A 23,345-nucleotide genomic window follows, 5' to 3' on the forward strand; every position below is an offset into this window, starting at 1 on the left:
CTCGAGTAAAATAGAATACAAAATGTCGAGCCAAGAGCACCTATATTCCTATATAAAAATATAAAAAGTGGCGGATGAAAAAATCCACAGCAGATCAGGTCCTTCAATTCAAGTCGCACGTTGCTTTCTACCACATCGTTTTAAACGATGTTTTACCATAACATTCCTCTAGTTTGTGTAATTGATTCAATTATGGAATCATGAATAGTCATAGTTCAGTCAGTATATCGTAATCGATACCTTTTCTTTCTCTATGATTGGAATAGTGAATTTACGCGTAAAAGTTCAGTCAGAATTCAAATGAATCCCATATTAGTTTGAATAGAAATCTATATTTATATCTATATTTATAGATATAAATACAGATTTTTTTGAATTCGGTTAAAATAATGAAAAATAAGTTTATTCTTCTTTTCATTTCAATATTTTATTCTTAAAAAAGATTGGATTTTTAAACAGAAAGAGAAAGATGGTGTACAAAGGCAATAGAAGATTGATTCGGTAATGACTATACTCTGGGACGGAAGGATTCGAACCTCCGAATAGCGGGACCATAACCCGTTGCCTTACCGCTTGGCTACACCCCATTTTGCTTTTTATTCAAGACTACTAAAAGAGTAATATTCCTATTGGTTGTTCGTCAATTCAAAATTAAATATAGGTTACGTCGGTGCTAGAGTTTTAACACGTGTAGATAGCAAATAAAACTTACTTTATTGATCATTACATAGAATTCAATTAAGATATTGTATGAAAATATGATTTCTTTAATTCTCATAAGTGAATGAAAGGATTTTTGATTGAGTAAGTTCAACAAAGTCTTTTTAGACTATCTTTCTTTATTTTTTCCTTATATAAAAAATATATTAATAACTCAATCAAAATTAAATTATCCACAAGAACACCAATTTTTGTTATGCTTAATATATTTAATTTGATCTGTATTTGTTTTAATTCTGTCCTTTTTTCAAGCACTTTTTTAGTCGCCAAATTGCCAGAGGCCTACGCCTTTTTGAATCCAATCGTAGATGTTATGCCCGTAATACCTCTTTTCTTTCTTCTCTTCGCCTTTGTTTGGCAAGCCGCTGTAAGTTTTCGATAAAATGCAATTCTTAATACTGTCTTAAAAATTTTTACGTTTTTTGTTCTTCCAACAATTCAAAAGATCAAAAAATCTTGACGGCAGCCATACTAAATCTGGATCATTTCTATTTCCTAAATTTTATCCTCTTTTCCCTAAATGAAAGAACCTAATTAGATTCGAGTTCACAAAAAAAAAAATATCTAGATGTTGGTATGCAAATCTGTTTGAATATGAAAGATTCGACTATTATCTTAATTACAACTGACTTTCTGAAACTTTTTTTTTTCTTTTTTGGTATCAAAATTAGATATTTGATATAAAAATAGAGAATCTATTCTCTTTTTTTTTTAGTAAGATCTTGGAGATTGTGTAATGCTTACTCTCAAACTTTTTGTATACACTGTAGTTATATTCTTTGTTTCTCTCTTCATATTTGGATTCCTATCTAATGATCCAGGACGTAATCCGGGACGTGAAGAATAAAAAAGAAAGGTTTTTTATTGCTTTATTTAATTAGCGGAAAGGCTCTAATTTTATTAGGATTTTATCTATTACACATCATCAAAAGGAGAAAGGGAAAGAGAGGGATTCGAACCCTCGGTACGATTAACTCGTACAATGGATTAGCAATCCAACGCTTTAGTCCACTCAGCCATCTCTCCGAATCAAAAGGGATACTTATTAGGTTCCATTAAACAAAAAAAAGGTTTGAAAAAGAACCTTCTCCACTTTATTCTTAAAAAGCTTTCTTTTTTTGTATAGATTATTCTTTATATTATATATATTTTTTCATTTTCTATATTTTATTATATATATATATATAAATTTCTTTTTTATTATATAAATATATTTATCCTCTATTTATATATATAATATATATATTACTATTATATAAATAAATGTTTTTGTTTTTATAGAACTTTCTCAGTAATTCTAGTTACATTAAAAATTTAGCTAAAGATTAGGCGCGAACTCGAAAGAGAAATAAATAAAACTACAATCATAGAAATAGAGAATCCTTTTTTTTTTGTCTAAAAATCCATCGGATGAGTTTTTTTAATTTTAACAAAAAAAGGCCCGGCTGGGGACTGACCAGGCCAGGCTATTAAAATAAAAAAGATCTTTTACTGTTGTCTATGGATCACTCGGTTGCACTACACAGCCACTACAGGTAGTATGCTCTGTTTTCATCTCTGTTGCACTTCAAGTATACTCAACTGCTAAAACATATTTCTGTTCTGTTGTGCTTTCAGGTTTACGCAGCTGCTAATGGAAAACGTGTTCTCATGAGCTTAAAGCATGACTGGTTGAGCTCTCACTTCTTGGATCTTCTCGATATGATTCCAAGGTTCAGCATGTCACTTCGTTCCATGTGACTTCACATTGAATTGTCTTGGCTGAGCTAGTATTCTCTGATTCTCTTCATGAGGAATCATTGCGTCTGTGTCTGTAGCTGGTTACACATGCTCCATCTTGTTCACTGCTTCTATGTCTAAACATGTGTTTGTATCAGACTTGTTCACTGCAACGTTCAATGAATCTGTGTCTGTACTCTTGGTTATATCAGGTTTACTCATTGCTTATTGATCATCTCTTTTGTGTTGTATAATCAGTAACAACACCAATATATGTTGAGTATATACCAATCCAAATTATTATACATGCACTGAACCTCTTCTTTTCGCTTAGGATCATAAAAGGAGGGTTACTTGGCAAATTCCGAATTAGTAAATTAATTCACGATGGTCCAATGATTGCTAATTTTGTCTTTAAACTTAAATAACTAGGGTGCCATTTTTTTTTTGTTAACAAAAATAGAATAAAAAAAAATCATTTTTTATCATCCTAGAAATAAGTTTGAAATTTCGTCCAAATTCTTTATTTGGTTGATTAAGATCTAAACCGCTCAATTAGTCCAAAAACAAAACGGAAGGCAATTAAAGATAAACTATAATTGAATATGTAAAGAAAACGGCAAAAATATGATTTTACAGACCTCAAAATTAGTAGAATTTTTTGTTAAGAATATACGTAGTCATTCTTATATTAGAAGTTTATATAAACTTCAATTTCTTTATATAATTTAACTTACTATTTTACATAATTCTAATAACATTAACAATCATTTAACAAAAACAAAAAACAAAATGTAAGTAATGCAAATAGTTTTGGCGGGTTATAGAAGGCTCTATACATCTATCTAATCATCATCCTCTCTCTGTCGCGTTGAACGAGCTCTTCTTTGATTGCCCTTAAATATCTCTGTCTCTCTCTCTCGTCTCCTTCTACCTTCTCCTATTATTTTTTTTTTTAATCTTTTTTTCATTGCCCTTGTTACGGACCATGAACACTTCATCATCGTTCAAGGTCTTTGCTTCTCCTCCTTTGATATTTTCCTCCCGACCACCAAAAAATGCTTCCCAGAACCCAAGATTCTCTTTTAAACTCCCTAGATTTTGTCCTAAAACCATTAGATGCATGCGAGATTCTCTTAATCTCCGTTCCAGTCCGAACGCACCAAGCGCTCTTTCTTTCGCAACGGTTGAAGCTCCCTTGGGAACAGAAACCTCGGACAAGCTTCGCATCCTCGTATCCGAGTTCCGGTCCTTAACCGAACCGATCGACCGAGTGAAACGTCTCTTGAACTACGCGGCCGATCTAGCCCCACTAGATGACACGGCTCGCGTCTCGGCCAACCGAGTCACGGGGTGTACGACTCAGGTTTGGTTGGAGATAAAGATGGATGAGTTTGGGAGGATGAGGTTTAAAGCAGACAGTGATTCGGAGATCTCGAAAGGGTTCTGTTCTTGTCTGATCTGGATCCTCGATGGTGCCAAACCAGAGGAAGTGATGGGCGTGAGAAGCGAGGACTTGTCGGAGATGAACGTCGGGGTTCACGGAAAGGAACAGTCAAGAGTCAACACGTGGCAAAACGTGTTGATGAGTATGCAGAAACGGACCATGACTCTAGTTGATGCTGACGTAGCGCACCGAGGAGGAGAGAGACCACCGCATCATCATAAGCATGATCTCTTATTTAAATACGTTAATGGAAGTTACATGGAATCTTCAAAGGTTCATCATGATTACTCCATTTCGTTGCTCCCCTTGTACTATGATTTCACCATATGAATGTGTATGGTGTTCATTTGAATTTTGTAAAAGCCCTGTGGAAACATAAATCAAAGTTTGTGTTCTGTCTCTCTTTGCAAAATCAAAGTTTGAGGATAAAGACCCTTAGGTTAGCAACAAATATTATGGCTAACACTAAGTCTCATTATGTAAGAAGAATTTTAGTCGTTGGCGGCTAAATAGAATCGTCCGTATTGGTAATAAAGTCAACAACACCAACCCTGCATCGGATTTCTAAATCGTCCATGATATTTGTTGGCACTCAATTTTTCTTACATTTAAGTATCACTTTCTGATACCATCTTCTAGAATATAAATGACGACAATGAACGCGGGACCAGAGATGGGCCTCCGCCTTACGATCGATATAGTTAGAGACACAATCACGAGTCAAATTTTCTCGTAGAGTATCTATTGGGGATTAGATTGTATGTATAAGTGGATTTTATATTGTTGGGCTTGTTACATGTTGTTCTAATCTAAGTCGGTTGTGTAAACCCTAATGGGGTTGTGTATATAAACTGTTTAATGGGGTTGTGTATATAAACTGTTTCATAGTGAATTAACAAAACAAGGTAGTTTGATATCCAATTCTACATGGTATCAGAGCTAAGATCTCACAAAAATACATAAAATTCTTCCGCTGTTTTCCTCTTCTTTTGTTCAAAATTTTGTGGGTTTTCGATCTCTTTGGTTAAGAGTTGTTTCTCTCTTTCTGTTTGATAGTTTCGAAGTTTTTTTTTTCTCTAGTTTGAGAAGTCATGTCAAATTCCAAAGAATCCTCTGTTACGAAAGTGCAGCACTGGCGATGTCTCAATCCGCGTCCGTGGTGGTCTCGCCGTACACCCTTGCTAGCTCCGACAATCCCGGTTCCATGATCTCTGTTGTTGTCTTGACCGGAGATAATTACAACGAATGGGCAACCGAGATGTTGAATGCTCTTCAAGCTAAGCGTAAAACAAGGTTTATTAATGGTACGATTCCAAAGCCAGCGAGCAGTGATCCTGACTTTGAGATTTGGCAAACCGTGAATTCAATGATAGTTGGGTGGATTCGAACAAGTATTGAGCCAAAGGTCAAGTCTACTATCACCTTTATATCTGATGCTCATCAGTTGTGGGTCGATTTGAAGGTACGTTTCTCTGTGGGAAACAAGGTATGTATTCATCAAATAAAAGCTCAGCTTGCTTCATGTCGTCAAGATGGGCAGATAGTTCTGGATTATTATGGGCGGTTGTGTACTCTCTGGGAAGAGTATGGAATTTACAAACCGATCAAAGCATGTACTTGCGGTTTGTGTGTTTGTGGTGCTGCTCTTGAGCCTGCTAAAGAACGTGAAGAAGAAAAGGTGCATCAGTTTGTGTTGGGACTTGATGAATCCAAGTTTGGAGGAATTTGCACTAATATTATTTCAATGGATCCATTGCCTTCTCTTGGTGAGGTGTACGCACAGATCATCAGAGAAGAACGTCGTTTGTCTATTGTTCGGGTTCGTGAGCAGCAAACCGAAGCTGTAGGTTTTCTTGTTCGACGTGAACAGAGTGAGATGTCGACTAATGTTGCTAATCGATCTGATTCCTCACTGGTAAGGGCTCGGACGAATTGTTCTCATTGTGGACGTGTTGGTCACGAGAAAAAGGATTGTTGGCAGATCGTTGGTTTTCCGGAATGGTGGTCTGAACGTAATGCTGCTGGTCGTGGTTCTGGAGGACGTGGTCGTGGTGGTCCAGGTTCTGGTTCCCAGGGTTCTGGTCTCAATGTCTCCGGCCGTGGACGTGGGCAGATTGTTGTTGCTCATGCTACCAGCTCAAATCCTTCTGCGTTTTCCAACTTTACTCCAGATCAGATGAAGGTTCTTGCTCGGATGATAGAAGAAAACTCGAGCACCCCATCTCTGACAAATTGTCTGGTAAGCTAGCACTTGGCGATGCTGTTTTAGATACCGGTGCGTCTCATCACATGACCGGGAACGTGTCACTTTTACTTGATATTGTGCCTATTCCACCGTGTTCTGTGGGATTCGCCGATGGTAGTCAAACCAATGCTACAAGCATGGGAGTTCTTCCTCTTTCGAACACTGTCAAGTTGACTAATGTTCTTTATGTTCCTCATTTAACTTGCACCTTACTCTCAGTCTCAAAAATTGTGAAACAAACGAAGTGTTTCGCAACATTCACTGATACTATTTGTTTCTTACAGGACCGTTTTTCGAGGACTCGGATTGGGACCGGGGAAGAACGTGATGGGGTGTACTATCTTACGGATGTTGCTACTGCAAAGATACATATGGTTAAAGTCTCTTTTGATCAAGCCTTGAGGCATAAGAGCTTAGGACATCCAAGTTATTCGGTGTTTTCGTTTTTACCTATGTTTTCTCAGTCATCTACGTGTGTTGGTTCTCGCTCTTGTGATGTGTGTTTTCGGGCAAAACAAACAAGAGAAACTTTTCCAGGCAGTATTAATAAAACCAGTGATTGTTTTTCCTTCATTCATTGTGATGTTTGGGGGCCATATCGTGTTCCTTCTTCCTATGGTGCTGTGTATTTTTTGACGATAGTCGATGATTTTTCAAGAGCTGTGTGGACGTATTTGTTACTAGAAAAATCAGAAGTGCTTGTTGTTTTAAAGAATTTCTTGTCGTATACAGAAAAACAGTTTGGCAAGTCGGTGAAAATGATTCGTAGTGATAATGGTACATAATTCATGTGTCTTTCTGCCTATTTTCGCGAGCAAGGTATCATTCATCAAACATCGTGTGTCGGGACTCCATAACAAAATGGACGTGTAGAACGCAAACATAGACACATTCTCAATGTCTCTTGTTCGTTGTTGTTCCAAGCACATTTGCCTGTCAAATTTTGGGGCAAAGCTGTTCTTACGTCTGCTTATTTGATCAATCGAACTCCTTCCTCTGTTCTTGGTGGTCGCACTCCGTACGAGGTTCTTCATGGCTGTAAACTTGTGTATGATCAACTTCGTGTCTTTGGATCGGCGTGTTACACTCACCATATGTCTCGTGATAAAGACAAGTTTGGTGAACGTAGTCGACAGTGTATGTTTGTAGGTTACCCATTTGGTAAGAAAGGTTGGAAAGTTTATGATCTTGAGCGTAATGAGTTTCTAATTTCTCAAGATGTGGTCTTTAATGAAGATGTATTTCCTTATGACCAAGCTTCCTCTTCTTCTCCGGTTGTTGTTTCTCCGGCTGTTACTTCTGATGATGATGATTGGGCTGTGTCTTCGTCACCTCTAGTAAGGGGGAGTTCTGATCAGAATCCTTTTGATTTGATAGTTCACAATGACCAAGATAGTATTGTTGTATCTCCGCCTGCTCAATCGTCTGTTCCGACAATTGTTTCTTCGTCTGTTGTTACGCATGCTACCCAAGATGGTATTGTCGTTTCTACCTCACCACACACCGAGGGTTTGTCTTCCTCTACCGATTTGACAGTTGTTGAGCCCATTGTTGACTCAGTTGCTGCGCCAGTCGTTGAGCCAGTTGCTTCTCGACAGAGTACAAGACCCAAGAATGCGCCTGTTTGGTTAAAAGATTATGTTACCAACTCCGTGATATGTACACCCAACGCTTCACACGTTCTCTCTGATTCTTCACTCCAGTCCTCGTCATCGGATTCAGGTACTGTGCTCTATCCTTTGACTGATTTCATTTTCAATGAAAATTTTTCACCACGTCATAGGGCATTCTTGGCTGCTATCACCACCAATGTCGAGCCCAAGCATTTTAAAGAGGCTGTCCAGATTAAAGTGTGGAACAATGCTATGACTAAAGAGGTTGATGCTCTTGAGGTGAAGCGTACTTGGGATGTTTGTGATTTACCACCAGGAAAAGTTGCTCTTGGTTGTCAGTGGGTTTACAAGACCAAGTATCATTCTGATGGTTCCATCAAATGCTACAAAGCCCGACTTGTGGCCCTTGGTAATAATCAGGTTGAGGGGGAGGATTCTAACGAAACGTTTGCTCCTGTTGTACGCATGACTACGGTTTGCACTTTGCTTCGTCTCGTTGCAGCAAATCACTGGGAAGTCTATCAAATGGACGTCAATAATGCATTTCTTCATGGTGAATTGGACGAAGAAGTGTATATGAAGCTTCCTCCGGGTTTCCTTCATTCCCATCCTGGCAAAGTTTGTCTTTTACGCAAGTCTATATATGGTCTTAAACAGGCTCCTCAGTGTTGGTTCAAGAAGTTATCGGATTCTCTTCTTCGGTTTAGATTTGTGGAATCATATGATAACTATTCTTTGTTTATCTACTCTCATAAGGACATTGAGTTACGGGTTCTTGTCTATGTCGATGACCTTATCATTATCGGGTACATGATTCAAAAATTCAAGGAATATCTCAGCCGTTGTTTCTCTATGAAAGATTTGGGTAAGCATAAATATTTTCTTGGTATTGAAGTTAGTCATGGTACGGAGGGGATTTTCTTGTCTCAGCGCAAGTACACATTGGATCTTCTTGCTGACAGTGGTACTTCTGCTGCACGTCCTGCCCATACTCCTCTTGAGCAAAATCACAAGCTTTCTCTCGCTGATGGACCTCTTCTCACTGATCCTCAACCGTATCGCCGGTTGGTTGGTCATATACTCTATCTCTTACACACTCGCCCAGAGCTAAGTTACTATGTTCATGTTTTAGCTCAGTTCATGAAAAATCCACGCGAGGCACATTGGAATGCTGCGTTGCGTCTTGTTTGTTTTCTCAAAGGATCTCCGGGTCAACGCATTCTTCTCAAGTTCGACCAAGATTTGTCTCTTAACGTGTACTGTGATTCGGATTGGTCCTCATGTCCTTTAACACGTCGGTCTCTCAGTGCTTTTGTTGTTTTACTTGGTGACTCTCCTATTGCTTGGAAAACGAAGAAGCAGGACGTGGTTTCTCATTCTTCAGCCGAGGCTGAATATTGGTCAATGACTTTTGCTTTAAAGGAAATAATGTGGTTGCGCAAGCTGTTGACAGGATTGGGTGTCAAACAGTCATCTCCGGCTCATCTCTATTGCGATAGTAAAGCTGCTCTGCATATTGCTTCTAACCCAGTTTTTCATAAACGAACCAAGCATATTGAAAATGATTGTCATGCTGTTCGTGATGCGGTTATCAATGGTACTCTTTCGCTCATCATGTCCGTACTAACGAGCAGCTAGCGGATATATTTACCAAAGCTCTTGGTTCGTTGTCAATTTGAATATATTGTGTCCAAGTTGGGCATTCAGGATCTTCATGCTCCAACGTGAGGGAGAGTATTGGGGATTAGATTGTATGTATAGGTGGGCTTTATATTGTTGGGCTTGTTACGTGTTGTTCTAGTCTAAGTCGGTTGTGTAAACCCTAATGGGGTTGTGTATATAAACTGTTTCATAGTGAATTAACAAAACAAGGCAGTTTGATATCCAATTCTACAGTATCATTATACCTTGATTTTCCTGAAATTTTAATTAACTTCTAAGGCTCTTGGGTCCTTGGGCTTGTGCTAACAATACTTTAAAGTTGGCAAACAAAATTTTGTAGAAATGACTAAAATAATGTAACGCTTTTCATATTTTTTTTTGTTTTTTTCTTTTTGAAACTATATAACCGCTTTTTGCAAGAACATTAATTAGCCATTAATTTAAAGGGATTTTGTAACGAAACATATATCTTGTAAATACAATTTTCGTGAAATTTATTTTTCAAGTTTTATGTATCAAAATGACATTTTCACTCTAATATGGCCATGTTACGGGGTCCGAACAGGTCATTGTCTGAGACTAAGTTGAGTCCGAGGTATATGGGTCCGTTCAGAGTGATTGAGCGAGTTGGACCGGTGGCATATAGACTGGAGTTACCTAAGGTTATGCGTGCTTTCCATAAGGTTTTGCATGTGTCTATGTTGCGGAAGTGTCTCCGTGAAGATGATCAGTTGTTGGCTAAGATTCCTGAGGATCTTCAGCCTAACATGACTTTGGAGGCGAGACCAGTGAGGGTTCTCGGGAGGAGGATCAAGGAACTTCGAAAGAAGAAAATTCCTTTGATGAGAGTCCTTTGGGACTGTGATGGTGTTGAGGAGAAGACTTGGGAGCCTAAGGCGAGGATGAAGGCAAGGTTTAAGAAGTGGTATGAGAAGCAAGTCGCGACTTGAGCTTGCCTAGCCTGGTCCCACCTGTAATCCGTGGCTGGAGCGGGAATGGAGTATTCCAGCCCATCTCTCTTGTTTACTTTTTCGCTTGGAGTGGTTGGTTGTGCGACTAAGTAACAAGATGAGGTGGTGTTTGGGGTACAAAGTTTCCGCGAGCCAGTGTGTTGGAGGAAAGTTTCCTGTTTTAGAAGTTTCTATAAGTGGAAAGTTTCCAGAAGTGGGAAGTGCTAAAAATGGAAAGTCTTATGTGAGTTGGAATTTGTCCATTTTTAGTGGCAGAGGGTCTTGTAGGGGCTTGTGTGGCCTTAGTGGTGGACTTTTGAGTCGTTGCGCCATGTGTGGCGGTCTTTTGAGTTATTGTGTGGCCTTTGTGGCGGGCAGTTTAGCCATTGCGTGGCCTTTGTGGCGGGCTGTTTAGCCATTGTATGGCCTTTGTGGCGGGCTGTTTAGCATTGTGTGGCCATTGTGGTGGGCTGTTTAGCCAATTGTGTGGCCTTTGTTGTGGGTTGTTTAGCTAGAGTGCCTGTTGAGGCGGTCCTTCGGGACATATGGTCTTTGTGACGGTCCTTCGGGACGAGTGGCTTTGGTGGCGGTCCTTTTTAGGACATTTTTTTGGCCTTGGTGGCGGTCCTGTTTAGGATATTTGTTTGGCCTTGGTGGCGGTCCTGTTTAGGACATTTGTTTGGCCTTGGTGGCGGTCCTATTTAGGACATTTGCTTGGCCTTTGTGGCGGCCTGTTGGGCAGAGAGATGATCATTGTGTGGTCATGAGGCATTCCAGTGAGGGGATATGTGGTTGGTAGGATATCGTGTTGTCTTACGCGAGCCACAGAAAGGAAACCTGGATAGGGATAGGACTCAGACATATTCAAAATTGTTTGCTCGCGACTCTTGGAGAACTTAGGTTCTCCTAGTAACGTCATATTCTAATACTTTGTGGCTTGAGAGTATGGCTGGTATATCGACTTCGGATGACGATCCGGGGACGCGCTGTAGGGTGGCAACCCGAGAGACGAGTATTGGAATCCCTTATATATATTATGGCATGCGGGCTTAGGCCCGATGAAGAGCCAATATTATGGCATGCAGACTTCGGTCTGATGAGGAGCCAATAAAAACTCAAGGTTTAGGCCTATGAGTAAAAAGGAGAGTCCAAAAGTCGAGAGCAAATAATATCGGTCGGAGGAGTTCGGGCCGTGGAGAGGGTAGCACGGGAGTCCTTGGTTGAGTGTTGTTCGAGATTCGAGGATGAATCTAAATTAGTGGGGGAGAATTGTAACATCCGCGAACCGGAATCCCGGTTTGGGATGTGCATCGATCGATGCTAGAGGAGCATCGATCGATGCTAGAGGAGCATCGGTCGATGCTGACTCAATTTCCTGCGTTTTGACTTAAGTTAAATGCTGTGTTTTGGGCAAAGGGAAAGGAGAAAAACCCTTAAGTCGTTCTTTTGTCTCATTAAACGACTTTAGCCGTTTTAGAGAAGAGAGAAAGTGTTCTTGAGCGTTCTTGAGGTTTTTGGGAGATTTCAAGCTGTTCCCTTAGAGATATGTAGTTGGGATCGTTGTCGGAACTTCCTAGGAACGTTTTTTTCCTGTGTTTGGGTCGGATTCCTTCTGTGGCAAAGGCAAGTGCATGACCATGGCTTATCTAGGCTGGAGATTACTCTGATCTGTTTGTTTCTGTGTTGTTTGGCTTGTTAGTATGTTGTTTGAGGCGCTGGGAAGCTTTCTTGTGGTTTGGGATCGTTTCTTGTGGTTGCAGGAACAGAGATCCAGCGAGAAGCTTTGGGAAAACAATGCTCGGCATGAGCATCGGTCGATGCACTATGTGCGTCGGTCGATGCTAGTGCGAGGACGGCGCGGTTTGACCTAGGAGCATCAGTCGATGCCATGTGGAGGCGTCGGTCGATGCGATTAGGGTTTCCGCGTGATGTCGAGCATGTGTCGATCGATGCAAGTGGGGGCATCGTTCGATGCAGTTGAACCTTATGTCGATCGATGCATACCCTGTGTCGGTCGATGCTGGTCCCTGATGGTGTCAGTCGATGCAAGCTTTGTGTCGGTCGATGCAGAGCATGGTTTGTTTGTTGATTGTTGTTTGATGGTTAGAGTATCTCTATTGCTTGTGTGTATAGCCCAGTAGATGGGAGGATTGCCTTACTGAGTGTTTATAAAATACTCATGCATTGCAATTTGTGTTTGTAATGCAGGTAAGGGCAATGTGTGATCGTGGAATCAAAGCAATGAAGAGGAGGATGTTCTAGTGGTTCGCTTGGTTGTCTGGCTTCTGTTAGGTTGCTAGAGTTGAGTCCTAGAATGTTGTTTAGGAATGCTGGTTCTCTGGTTTATGCTGTTTGGATCATTAGTTTATGATTGAATTATTTATTGGTTATTGGTATCTATTTTTCGCTGTTGATTATGTTTGTGGTTAGGTGGCTAGTGGGTATGAGACTACTAGATAGTGTTTTTTTTATTATTATTTATTATTTAGAAAAAAACGGGTCAGGTCGTTTCACTAACTAAAATATATAACTAAAATTAAAATATTGATATATAATAGATTCCTAAATGAAATTTAAAAAAAACGAAATTCTTATTAACAAATATCCGATATAACAAATAAAAAGGCATATACATATATAGCAAAGTTTAACATTATTTTAATATATAAAAATTAAAATTATACTAGAAATTATTATTATTAAAATATTTAACATTAGATTTGTTAATTTCCTATTATTTAAAATTTTTACTATCATTGGATATGAAGAGAAACCGAAAAAATGAAAACAATAGTAATATTATTAAATTTCCTATAAAATAATCTTATAACAATTACTAAGGAAGGAAGCTACCTTGTCAAAAAAAAATTACAAGGAAGTTACTATTTTTATTGAAATTTTTTTTCATATTGATTGTCATAATTAATAACCGATTTATGGTAATTTTTCTTATTAATTGCTCCTAATAAATGTGCAGATTTTAAAATATATAATTATATTTAAAATTAATATTAAATTGTTGGACACAGTTCTTCTTCTTATAAATATAGAGATGTGTCAATACTTTCATGGTGGAAACATACGTTCTAAAAATCTTGTGATCTTCACATTACCTCTTCCTCATTTTTAATATGATTGGTTGTTCATCTATATCGTATTGTAAATTATCATATTTAATAACATAATAGGATTTGCATAATTTCAATCAATTTGGATAGCTATTTGTTTAATAGAGCAAACTGATCTATGTGTGTTTACAATAACAAAATATGCAGTTCTATAAAAATCACATGTTATTATGCCATGCGGGTATGTATACAATTTCATCAATATTATTTATGGTTTCATATACATTAATTATAATCATATATTTTATAATGAAATATTATTCATTTAAAATATCGTGATATTTTTAAGAATACACAGATTGGTTTGCAAAACTCATAATCATATTATAGAACGGATTGTCCAAAAAAAAAGAGCGGATTAGTAATAATATTTTTGCCGATGCAATATTTTACAAATCGATCTGTCCAAACATATATTATATGTTGTACTTTTAACAAATAACATATTTTATAATATTTTAAATTTATTATTACTTTTAATACAAATTATATTATATAATAATAAATATTTCCCATACTGTAGCGCGGATCCGCTTCTAGTTTTAATAATATTTGACTAAACACATAACTTCAGTAAATAGAAAAACTATATTGGCAGATTAATGGATAACGTCTCGACAACTTCTTTTTCGGTATCTTCATTGAAGTTTAAACGAGGTTTTTACCAAATTATACATTAGATTTTTTTAGTACTATTACAGTTTGAACGTAATTTTACATTATATTTTAATTTCAATATTAAGTTAATAACTTATATAACACCATTCACATTTATGCTATGATAATGTATATTTATTTTTTTAAATACTTATTATGCGTTATATATATATATATATCACTGCTTATATATAGACCACACTTGTCTTTGCCAAAAAAAATAAAAAATAAAAATATAGACCACACTTGCAGTAATTGGACACATGTGCATGTAGTGTAAAAGTTTTAAAAGGTCCTCCATCTCTCTCAATAATCTAATTCTAAGTCTAACAGTAAATGAATATTGAACTGTTTGGGATATTCTTTTCATTTTGCTTTTTCCGATTTGAATGTTTGAAAACTGAGTTTTTTTTTATTTTACGTGTTATATATGATTTGATATTATATATATATTTAGATAAAATAGATCAAACCAATATAAAAGAAAAATAATGTTAGATCAATGAAAACTCAAAATGAGTTATTTTAATTTATCAAACAATGTATATGTTGTTAATAATAGTTGATTAAATGCATAATTTCAGTGAACTAAAAAGTCGGATTGGCGAATTGATGTATAATGCTTTAGCAGATAATCTTTTTCGGTAATATTATTATTATCTTTAATAATATCATATATATAATATATTATAACATAATGAAATGCAATGATTATATTTTAAGTTTAAATATAAAATTGCAACTTATATAACATCAAATCACATATTGTGGTAATATGTCTTATTTTTGTGCAAATGACTTATTATTATGCGTTTAACATACATTATAAATACACATATATATTTCCGTATTGAATTCTAAGCTTGTGTCAGTACCTACAGGCGTTGAAAAAGTTTGAGGAAAAAATGGATTATTCAGTTGTTCTTTATAACACGTATTATAGTCTGGCCTTTCTTGGATTTGTTTTTCAGTAATTTTGCCAAGCGGCACTCTGCAACAAAGAGGAGGGTGAGAAAGGTTAAGAATTAAGTTTAACAAACTGATCAAAATAACGCTAGCTTGGCTGTAAATTTATGAGTTTTATTACATCAAGTGCATTATTTGGAATCTCACCTAATTGTTTTTTAAAAAAACTAAAAGAACTATAAACATAACTATTTTTTGCTAAACACATAATATTTTCATATTATATAGTTAATCATTTAAGGTAATACAATGTGTTAACTAAACATATATACACATTCTATTAAATTACATATTACCCATATATGAGGCAAAAGTTAACGAATATATGTGTTTTTTCTTGTTTTTAATATAAATTGATTAAATATATACATCGAGTCTAATAAGAAACATAAATACTAAATAAATATGTAAGTATGAATATATTGTTCGGTTACATTTTGATAATATTTAACTAAATGTATAGTTAAATTTATGAGTTTTATTACAACAAGTGCATTATATGGAATGTCATCCAATTGTTTTTTAAAACTATAAAAATCATAAACATATATATATATATATATATATATATATTTCTTTGCTAAGTACAACTGTATTCATTGTATATAGTAATCATCCTACCAAAAAAAATTGTATATAGTAATCATTCTAAACTTCAGATCCACGTCTAGGCAGATCCTTTTTCCGGTTGTTGACGCTTTTTTTCCGGTAAACCAAACTTTCATTAATTTATAAAGAGTAAATTACAAAGACATTATGCAAAATTACTGTAATACAATTATTACATAAATATATGTATGTATCATAAACTGAAAAAAATACATCAGGAGATTGACGATATAGCAGAAAAATAAACAGTTGTTGACACTTAAACATGTTTATTTACCAAATAATAAAACCTTATTATTTTTATAATATCAGAGTTAGAACCTAATGCCATGATTATATAAGTTCAAAATCTAAAGTTGCAACTTATATAATATGAAGTCATACATTGTCATAATATGTATTATATATATATATATCATCATATAATTAAATTTATGAGTTTTATTACAACAATTGCATTATATGGAATGTCATCTATTTTTTTTTGTAAACACTATAAAGACTCATAAACATATATATATTTTTCTTTGTTAAAGACATACACTATATATATAGTCATATTCATTGTATATAGTTATGTAAATCATTTAAGGAAATACAGTGTGCTAAATACACATATTAGTAAATTACAACTCATCCATATAAAGCAAAAACCAGCTAATATATTGTTTTTGTCTTTTTGTTAATATTTCATTAATTAATTAAAGATATACATTGAACCAAATAAAGAACATAAATCCTAAAAAATTTATGTAAGTACGACTGAATTCTACGGTTACATTTCACCGTTTCCAAAGATTTCTCCCATTTAAACGTTTGAAAAAATCTGAATTTTTCTTCCATTTTGACTGAGCCAAAAAAAACCCTACAGAGCATCATCTATAAAACCTCTTTACCCAATTGACTTTTCTTTCCGCTCACCCAGTTCTCGTAGCCGTTGCTCTGTGACAACGATATGAGTACTACTAAACTCGCCTCTGGGGAAAAAAAGACGAACCTTTCTTCTCCCATGGCTAACACATCATCACCCTTGAGTTCTTCTTCTCCTTTGCTGATGATCCCAAAGGTCTTGCCTTTGACTATGAGGAGAAAGAGACCCACCCAGTTAGATATCCCTGACATCAAACCGGCTCGAACTGAGTACTCCATATTCAGAGACTTTGCTCACCAAAACGACGCCGTATCTCTCGGTGGTAACGGTTTTGGCCTTGTCTCCCGGAAGGGAAAGAAGAAGTTTATGGAAGATAGTCACAGAGTTGTTCCTTGTTTGCTTGGTAACTCCAAAAAGGTATCTTTCCTTCTTCTTCCTTCCTTCTCTTGATTGAATATGATTAGGTTTGAAATCTTTGAGTGTGTTTAATTGATTGATTTTGAAGGGTTTCTTTGGAGTTTATGATGGTCATGGAGGTGGGAAAGCTGCTGAATTTGTGGCTGAGAATTTGCACAAACATGTGCTTGAGATGATGAAGAACTGTAAGGAGGAGGATGAGAAAGTTGAAGCCTTTAAAGCTGCTTACTTGAAGACTGATCGTGATTTCTTAGAACAGGTAACAAAGATCGATCTTTGAATTTATTTGCCTTCTTCAATCTACTTATAACTTACTGGTAGCAATTACACAGGGTGTTGTGAGTGGTGCTTGCTGTGTTACTGCTTTGATACAAGATCAGGAGATGATTGTCTCGAATTTGGGAGATTGTAGAGCTGTCTTGTGCAGGGCAGGTGTTGCTGAGGCTCTTACTGCTGATCACAAAGCAGGAAGGGATGATGAAAAGAAAAGAATTGAGAGTGAGGTAATGTTGTGAAAAAGTTTGTATTTTTTTTTTGCTGAATTGTGTGTTGAGACTTGAGAGAGTAGTACTTGATACTTCCACTGGGATTTTTGATATGTAGGGAGGTTATGTTGATCTTCATCGAGGGGCTTGGAGAGTTAATGGGACACTCGCTGTTTCCAGAAGCATTGGAGATGCAAACTTGAAGAAGTGGGTGGTTGCTGAACCTGAAACAAGAATACTCAAATTGGAACAAGATATGGAGTTTCTTGTCTTAGCTTCTGATGGACTTTGGGATGTGGTCAGTAACCAAGATGCGGTTGACACCGTGCTGCGTGTTCTAGCTCAGAGGAAGACGCCTACAGAGAGTGAGAATGAGAACTTGGGGCAGGGCTTTGTCAATATGAGCCCATCTTCGAAACTCCGTCGTGTTTCGCTGGTGGATTCACCACCAGTTCTGTCTCCAATATGTGCAAAGTCCCCAAGTAGCTACAACAACTCAGAGAATGAAGCACCCTCACCACACTGTGAAAACGGGAGTCCACTTTCAAAGTTACGGAGGACCACACCGGTGAGGCGAATGAAGATGGACTCCGAGTCTTCTTGGGCCAAGGCTGCTTGCAAAGAACTCACTAACCTGGCTATGAAAAAAGGTAACATGGATGATGTTACAGTGGTGATCATAGATCTCGATCACTACAAATGCTGAAGACTCTTACCAACTTACTCTTTACATGCATATATGCTTGTTGAGTTGTCTCTATAGTATCATATCCCTTGGCAACATTTAATGGTTATGTAGATTCTTGTTGATAAAATGATGAACCTATCTCACCAAAAAATTCTTATTGCTTTCTTAATATATAAGTTCATATCATTGACAACCAAATTGTTTTCTTAGATTTGTTTCCTTTCTAATGGATTAAAACAAACTCATAGAAAAGAAGAAAAGCTTGTTTTTTCTTGTTGTCACTGCCTGTGGCAAGCCATGCTCAACCCGGGCGCTATCTTATCGAAGATAAACTTGTTAGCAGCCTGTGTGAAGTGTACACCATCCCACACGACAGCCTTACCAGGCTCATCACACGGCTTCCCAATGTAGATCTCTTTACCTTTCACAGTCTTCTTCATCCCACACCCAATGCCCTTGTTGTAGTTATACTTCCCTCCATGTCCACAACATGACATCAACGATCTCTTGAACCCATGACCCTGAGCGTGAAGAAACAACTCATGCTTGACAGAGTAGACATCTACATAACTGATGGCAGCTTCAGCCAACGAAGCTCTTAGCTCGATCACTGCTTGTTTCAAAGCGTGATTGAACTGTTGAGCTAAGTGGTTCAAGGAAGAGACACATCCGTGTGCATCAAAGTCTGATGCTTTAACCGGAAACCATTCGATAACATACGCTAAACAACCAATAGGTCCTGTGTTGTGAATCCAGAAGTATCGCCCTCCTTGTCCATAAATATTCTATCACCAAAAACAAAACAACAAGTCAACAACACATTTTTCTATTACCCTTTAAGCAAAAGCAAAGAACAAAAACAGAGAGACGAAACCTTGATAGCATTCTTGAACTGACTAATGATCTCAGGAACTTCAGTTTCAACTTGTTCCACGGTTTTATTAGCGAAGTAACCTGCAGTAAGATCGTTCTGTCCCATGTCAAACGTGTACAAAGCCTGTGAGAAGCTGTCTGCGTCAGGCAACATGGTCTTGTAAACCCCTCCACGACTACGAACAGTTTGAGATCTGTTATGGAAATTGTAGAACTGGACGAACTGAACATCGAGTGAGAAAGGGCTGAATCCACTTTGACGTAGAGTAGAGTTAAGAGCTCTGATGGGAGACCCCGCGGTCGCGAAGTTAGCTCCGTGGCTGAAGTTTGAACCAACCGAGTCTAGAAACGCGCTTAGATATGGCAATCCAAGACTCTCCGCTACGTTTTCAAGAAACAAAGCCATATCAGTATAAAACGCAAAACGCTATACTCAATAGAATGAAAAAGAGTTTGGTTTTACCTATGAAATCAATGACGAGGCGACCGTCACAGTATCTTCCGGCGGGTGAGCCAAAGAAGGAAGAGCCATGAGGAGGACCAGCTTGGCCAAAAGCGGCAGAGAGACCACCGGTGTCGGAGTTAGAGTCACCAAAGTTAAAGATTGCTGGAAAATGACATTGTTGCGCATGCGTTGATGATGTTGATAGTGAGAGGAATGAAGAAAGCAAAGAGAAAGTAAACAAAGAAGATATGATTGGATTCATTGGTAAAGCAGAGGACGAAGAGATCTAACTCAATCACGGGACTAGTTTTATTCCTCAAGATAAAAAATAAAAATAATATATAGGGTTTATATAGGAGATGTAAACAAAACAAACCAAAAAAGTACGAAATGTATAGTTGAAAGAAGAGAAACGTTACCCCCACCAAGGCACTAAAGAAAAAAAGGAAGGTTGGCAAAAACAAAACGAAAAATCTGAAATGAAAAATAATTTTTAGGTAAAATCTCAAATTTGTTTTAGATTTCTTTACTAAAATACCTCTTGAGTCATACAATATATCTTTGTTAATCTCTTTTGAGGATTTGTTAGTATATCGTTTTAGATTTGTTAATCTCTTTCTTTTGAGGATTTATCTTCATATGATTTGTTTCTTATTATAGTAGCTTTCTATTTTCGTATTTAAGTTTTTCTTTTCGTGTGGCTTTTAAATATGTTTTGTCTACATTTTCTGTTACATTTTTCTCTCAAATCTTTTATGCATGAATCCTTGTGAATTTACTTTCTATGTCACGATTATCATGACGTATATTATATTCGACGAAACTTAAAAATGTTTGTTAGAATTTACGATGTGAGGGTTGCGGAGTTGTACTTTATTTTTTTTTTTAAATTAATGTAAAATGTAAATCGAGCAACCCACACGATATTTACCTTCTTTGCAATATGTTGAAAGCCTACGATATTTTGCAGGCATTGGCGTAGTGTACTAGTGTTCACCAAGAATCACAGTTATGAGAAGACCAAACTTAACCGACCTTAAATTATGACTTTTGATTTTGCATGTCATATGCGAAATCTTTTTTTTGGTGAACGACCAGGGAAACTAGCCCCCAGTATTTTATTATGAAATCTCAAAAACGCTATTACATGCGGACTTGCATGTCATATGCGAAATCTTGAAAAGTTAACTTATTAGTTCTCTACAAAATAAACAATAGTTTTTCAATTTTTAAATAATAAACTATATATGACAGATTGTATGTAGAAAATTTTATAAAAATTACAAACATACATGAAAATAGAACTAACTTTTAATTGAGTTAACGCGGATGTAATCCACTTTGTAACTATAGACCGACTACTGGAGAGGTCCATCTTTTCAGGAACATAAACATATAGTCTTAATTAACTGCCTCTATGACAGAGCACTTTATGTTTGACCCTTTAAAACTTTACAATATTTGAAAACAATTAAAAATTTCAGAACCTTTCTTTTTTTTTGTCTTAACTAGCTAGGAGGGTTCAGGCTAAGCCTTAATCTTCTCATGGTCCATAACTAACCTTTACTAATACCTTTATCACATGGTATAAAACATTCTTCCCACCAAAAAATCGAACTGGTGAGCACATGGATCCAACTTCTACACTTAAACCATGCTAACCCAACGCAACGTTAGTTAAAGTTGTTCTTTTTTTATAAGACAACACAGCCTTTTTTCTTTTTTTTTTGAACAAATACCTTTTCATTAAACTTAGGAATAAAACAAAAGGTGTCTCCAATAATGAGTAACACCTGCACACTTAAACAACAGTTACATACTATTGAAAAAAGACCAAACCAAGTGACCAAGAGAGTGTTTGCACGTAGAACATTCCTCTGCTTGAGCGTCAACGGACCAAGGTCGGATCTGAGAATGTTTTTTATTTCCAAAATCAAGGTAGAGGCTGGACGGGAGGAAGCAGTGTGAAGTCGCGAGTTACGCTCATTCCAGATAGAGTAAACCGAGGCTTGGTAAGCAAGCCGAATGATCAAAGCTACCTTTTTTTTAGCTAAACTAGTATAAGACATATTGTAACATATTGTAGACTTTCAACATATTGCAGTAATACTACGTTAAAATCTGTTGCAATAACTCCGTATTTTGTTGTAAATTTGAGAATGCAACAAAATTGAGACAAAATTTCTATTCTTGCTATTTGAATGCTGCAATTTGGTATTTGTTGCACATATATTGAAAAATTTGTAACGAATGGACTTCTTACTATATTGTCGTATTAATGCAACATTACTTTTGTAGTAATTTGTCGTATAATCGTGACGTAAGTTTACAACATTAATTTGTTACAAATGATTGCCACATAAAAAGTATAGCAAATTTTATTACAAATTTACAACAAGATAGTATATTGCTATATGTGTTGTATTAATGCAACAATATTTATGCAGCAAATTAGTTGCGTAACTACGACGTTCCAATGCAACTATAAATTATCGTAAATAAATTCTACGTCAAATATAAAGCAAAAATTGTTACAAATTTGTAGTAATTACTTTTCAATATACGCTCATCGCATATATTTTATGAAGATTTTATTTCGTTGCATTATTACGACAATATATAATCAGAAATCTCATTGCCTAATTCCACTTAATTTTACAATATTAATATGAATCACAATATTTTCTATATTTTTGTTTGGCACATGATTTATTAAATTATAATTTTTATTTGATACTTTCTTCTATTAAATATATATTATGCTAAAAAACAGTGAAAGAAATAACTAACTTTATTAAGTAATCAAATTTTGAAATATTCCAAAAATGCAAAATAAATAAATAATAATAATAATAAAACCAACCATAAATAAGAATTAAGTTGAGAATAAAAACTTAAAAAACATAACTAAAATAACTAAGTGAAACTAGTAGAAAAATGGAAGAGAACGCAACATGTCAAGCATTTTATCTAACCCTTCAAGCTTCTTGAGTCTCTTTCTCATTTCTGCATTCTCTTTATAATTATTCTCAAACTTTTGTTTGAGAGCTTCACATGATTTTCAAAACACATATAATACAAATTAATATTTATTAATTTTTTTGATACAGTTTCACTCATTATTAAATATATTTTTAATTATAATTATTTAATAGAAAACTACATATACTCATTACAACCATTAGTTCAATATTCTCAGTTAGGACCACTTTATCATAATGATTTTTTTAATTGTAGCTTTTTACCATAATTCTTCATAGAATATCTTATATATTTATAATACTTCAAACAATGTTTTTTTCAAAGTTGTGTTTATTTTACATAATACTTTTTTGTTTTATAAGTTTTCATTTTGATGGTTATGTTTTTAGTAACAGTTTATGTTTAATGTTTATGTATTCAAACTATTTCATTACATTCAAATAATTTCATAATGTATAATTTTAAATTTATTTTTTATTTTTTCTAAAATACTTCCCCACCACATCGCGGGGGTCTGAGTCCTAGTAGTACTTAATAGTTAATACTATAATCTTGTTTTGATTACTGTGAAATGCATACCTTGCTACCAATTTGGTAACCAACGAACTCTTAGCTGAGAACAAAAATAAGGTTCATCAAATCAGTATAACCCACACTTCACATTAGACTAGTTACAATAGTGAATTTCTAAGCTGTTGAATAATTTATTCAATATTTGAAGTCATGCAATGGTAAGTTGAGAAAAAATAAAAGTGGAGAGGTGGAGACAACAGAGTTGAAGACATTCAACTAAGACCACCTCCAACCCATCTCCATTTCTATCTTCATAATAAAGTTTGGAGTCAATTATGCTCCAATTCATCTTCAT

The 23,345-nt window shown here is 35.8% G+C and overlaps 4 protein-coding genes and 1 non-coding gene across 5 annotated transcripts; 3 read left to right on the plus strand and 2 right to left on the minus strand.

Annotated features, from left to right (window-relative positions):
* Window positions 1-1,658: 1,658 nt before the first annotated feature.
* TRNAS-GCU (transfer RNA serine (anticodon GCU)) lies at window positions 1,659-1,746 on the minus strand. Its single transcript has one exon. It is a non-coding gene; the product is annotated as a tRNA-Ser (tRNA).
* Window positions 1,747-3,175: 1,429 nt separating this feature from the next.
* On the plus strand, window positions 3,176-4,285 carry LOC104750591 (sufE-like protein 2, chloroplastic). The gene has a single exon (XM_010472410.3). The coding sequence runs from the start codon at window positions 3,428-3,430 to the stop codon at window positions 4,214-4,216; it is 789 nt and encodes a 262-aa protein (XP_010470712.1). The 5' UTR covers window positions 3,176-3,427; the 3' UTR covers window positions 4,217-4,285.
* A 739-nt stretch (window positions 4,286-5,024) lies between these two features.
* LOC147925694 (uncharacterized) lies at window positions 5,025-6,134 on the plus strand. The gene has a single exon (XM_087492726.1). It carries the CDS (start codon window positions 5,025-5,027, stop codon window positions 6,132-6,134), a length of 1,110 nt encoding a protein of 369 aa, XP_087348852.1.
* A 10,342-nt stretch (window positions 6,135-16,476) lies between these two features.
* LOC104750592 (putative protein phosphatase 2C 14) lies at window positions 16,477-18,274 on the plus strand. The gene is made up of 4 exons (XM_010472411.3): window positions 16,477-17,004; window positions 17,093-17,263; window positions 17,337-17,507; window positions 17,608-18,274. The coding sequence occupies exons 1-4, from the start codon at window positions 16,672-16,674 to the stop codon at window positions 18,193-18,195; spliced, it is 1,263 nt and encodes a 420-aa protein (XP_010470713.1). The 5' UTR covers window positions 16,477-16,671; the 3' UTR covers window positions 18,196-18,274.
* A 21-nt stretch (window positions 18,275-18,295) lies between these two features.
* On the minus strand, window positions 18,296-19,895 carry LOC104750593 (alpha-L-fucosidase 3). Its single transcript, XM_010472412.3, has 3 exons — window positions 19,514-19,895; window positions 19,052-19,431; window positions 18,296-18,962 (listed from the first exon to the last, which is right to left on the minus strand). The coding sequence occupies exons 1-3, from the start codon at window positions 19,755-19,757 to the stop codon at window positions 18,456-18,458; spliced, it is 1,131 nt and encodes a 376-aa protein (XP_010470714.1). The 5' UTR covers window positions 19,758-19,895; the 3' UTR covers window positions 18,296-18,455.
* Window positions 19,896-23,345: the final 3,450 nt, after the last annotated feature.

This window comes from Camelina sativa, chromosome 16, assembly GCF_030686135.1.
Source record: "Camelina sativa cultivar CO46 ecotype springtype chromosome 16, ASM3068613v1".
In the NCBI taxonomy this organism is placed as follows: domain Eukaryota; kingdom Viridiplantae; phylum Streptophyta; class Magnoliopsida; order Brassicales; family Brassicaceae; genus Camelina; species Camelina sativa.

Excerpts from the sequence above, each read along its gene's own strand:
- LOC104750591 (XM_010472410.3), top strand. The coding sequence starts at position 3,428 with ATGAACACTTCATCATCGTTCAAGGTCTTTGCTTCTCCTCCTTTGATA.
- LOC104750592 (XM_010472411.3), top strand. The coding sequence starts at position 16,672 with ATGAGTACTACTAAACTCGCCTCTGGGGAAAAAAAGACGAACCTTTCT. Across the intron at positions 17,005-17,092 it reads TGCTTGGTAACTCCAAAAAG|GGTTTCTTTGGAGTTTATGA; the intron begins GTATCTTTCCTT and ends TTGATTTTGAAG. Across the intron at positions 17,508-17,607 it reads AGAAAAGAATTGAGAGTGAG|GGAGGTTATGTTGATCTTCA; the intron begins GTAATGTTGTGA and ends TTTGATATGTAG.
- LOC147925694 (XM_087492726.1), top strand. The coding sequence starts at position 5,025 with ATGTCTCAATCCGCGTCCGTGGTGGTCTCGCCGTACACCCTTGCTAGC.
- LOC104750593 (XM_010472412.3), bottom strand. The coding sequence starts at position 19,757 with ATGAATCCAATCATATCTTCTTTGTTTACTTTCTCTTTGCTTTCTTCA. Across the intron at positions 19,432-19,513 it reads CCTCGTCATTGATTTCATAG|CGGAGAGTCTTGGATTGCCA; the intron begins GTAAAACCAAAC and ends TTGAAAACGTAG. Across the intron at positions 18,963-19,051 it reads AGTTCAAGAATGCTATCAAG|AATATTTATGGACAAGGAGG; the intron begins GTTTCGTCTCTC and ends TTTTGGTGATAG.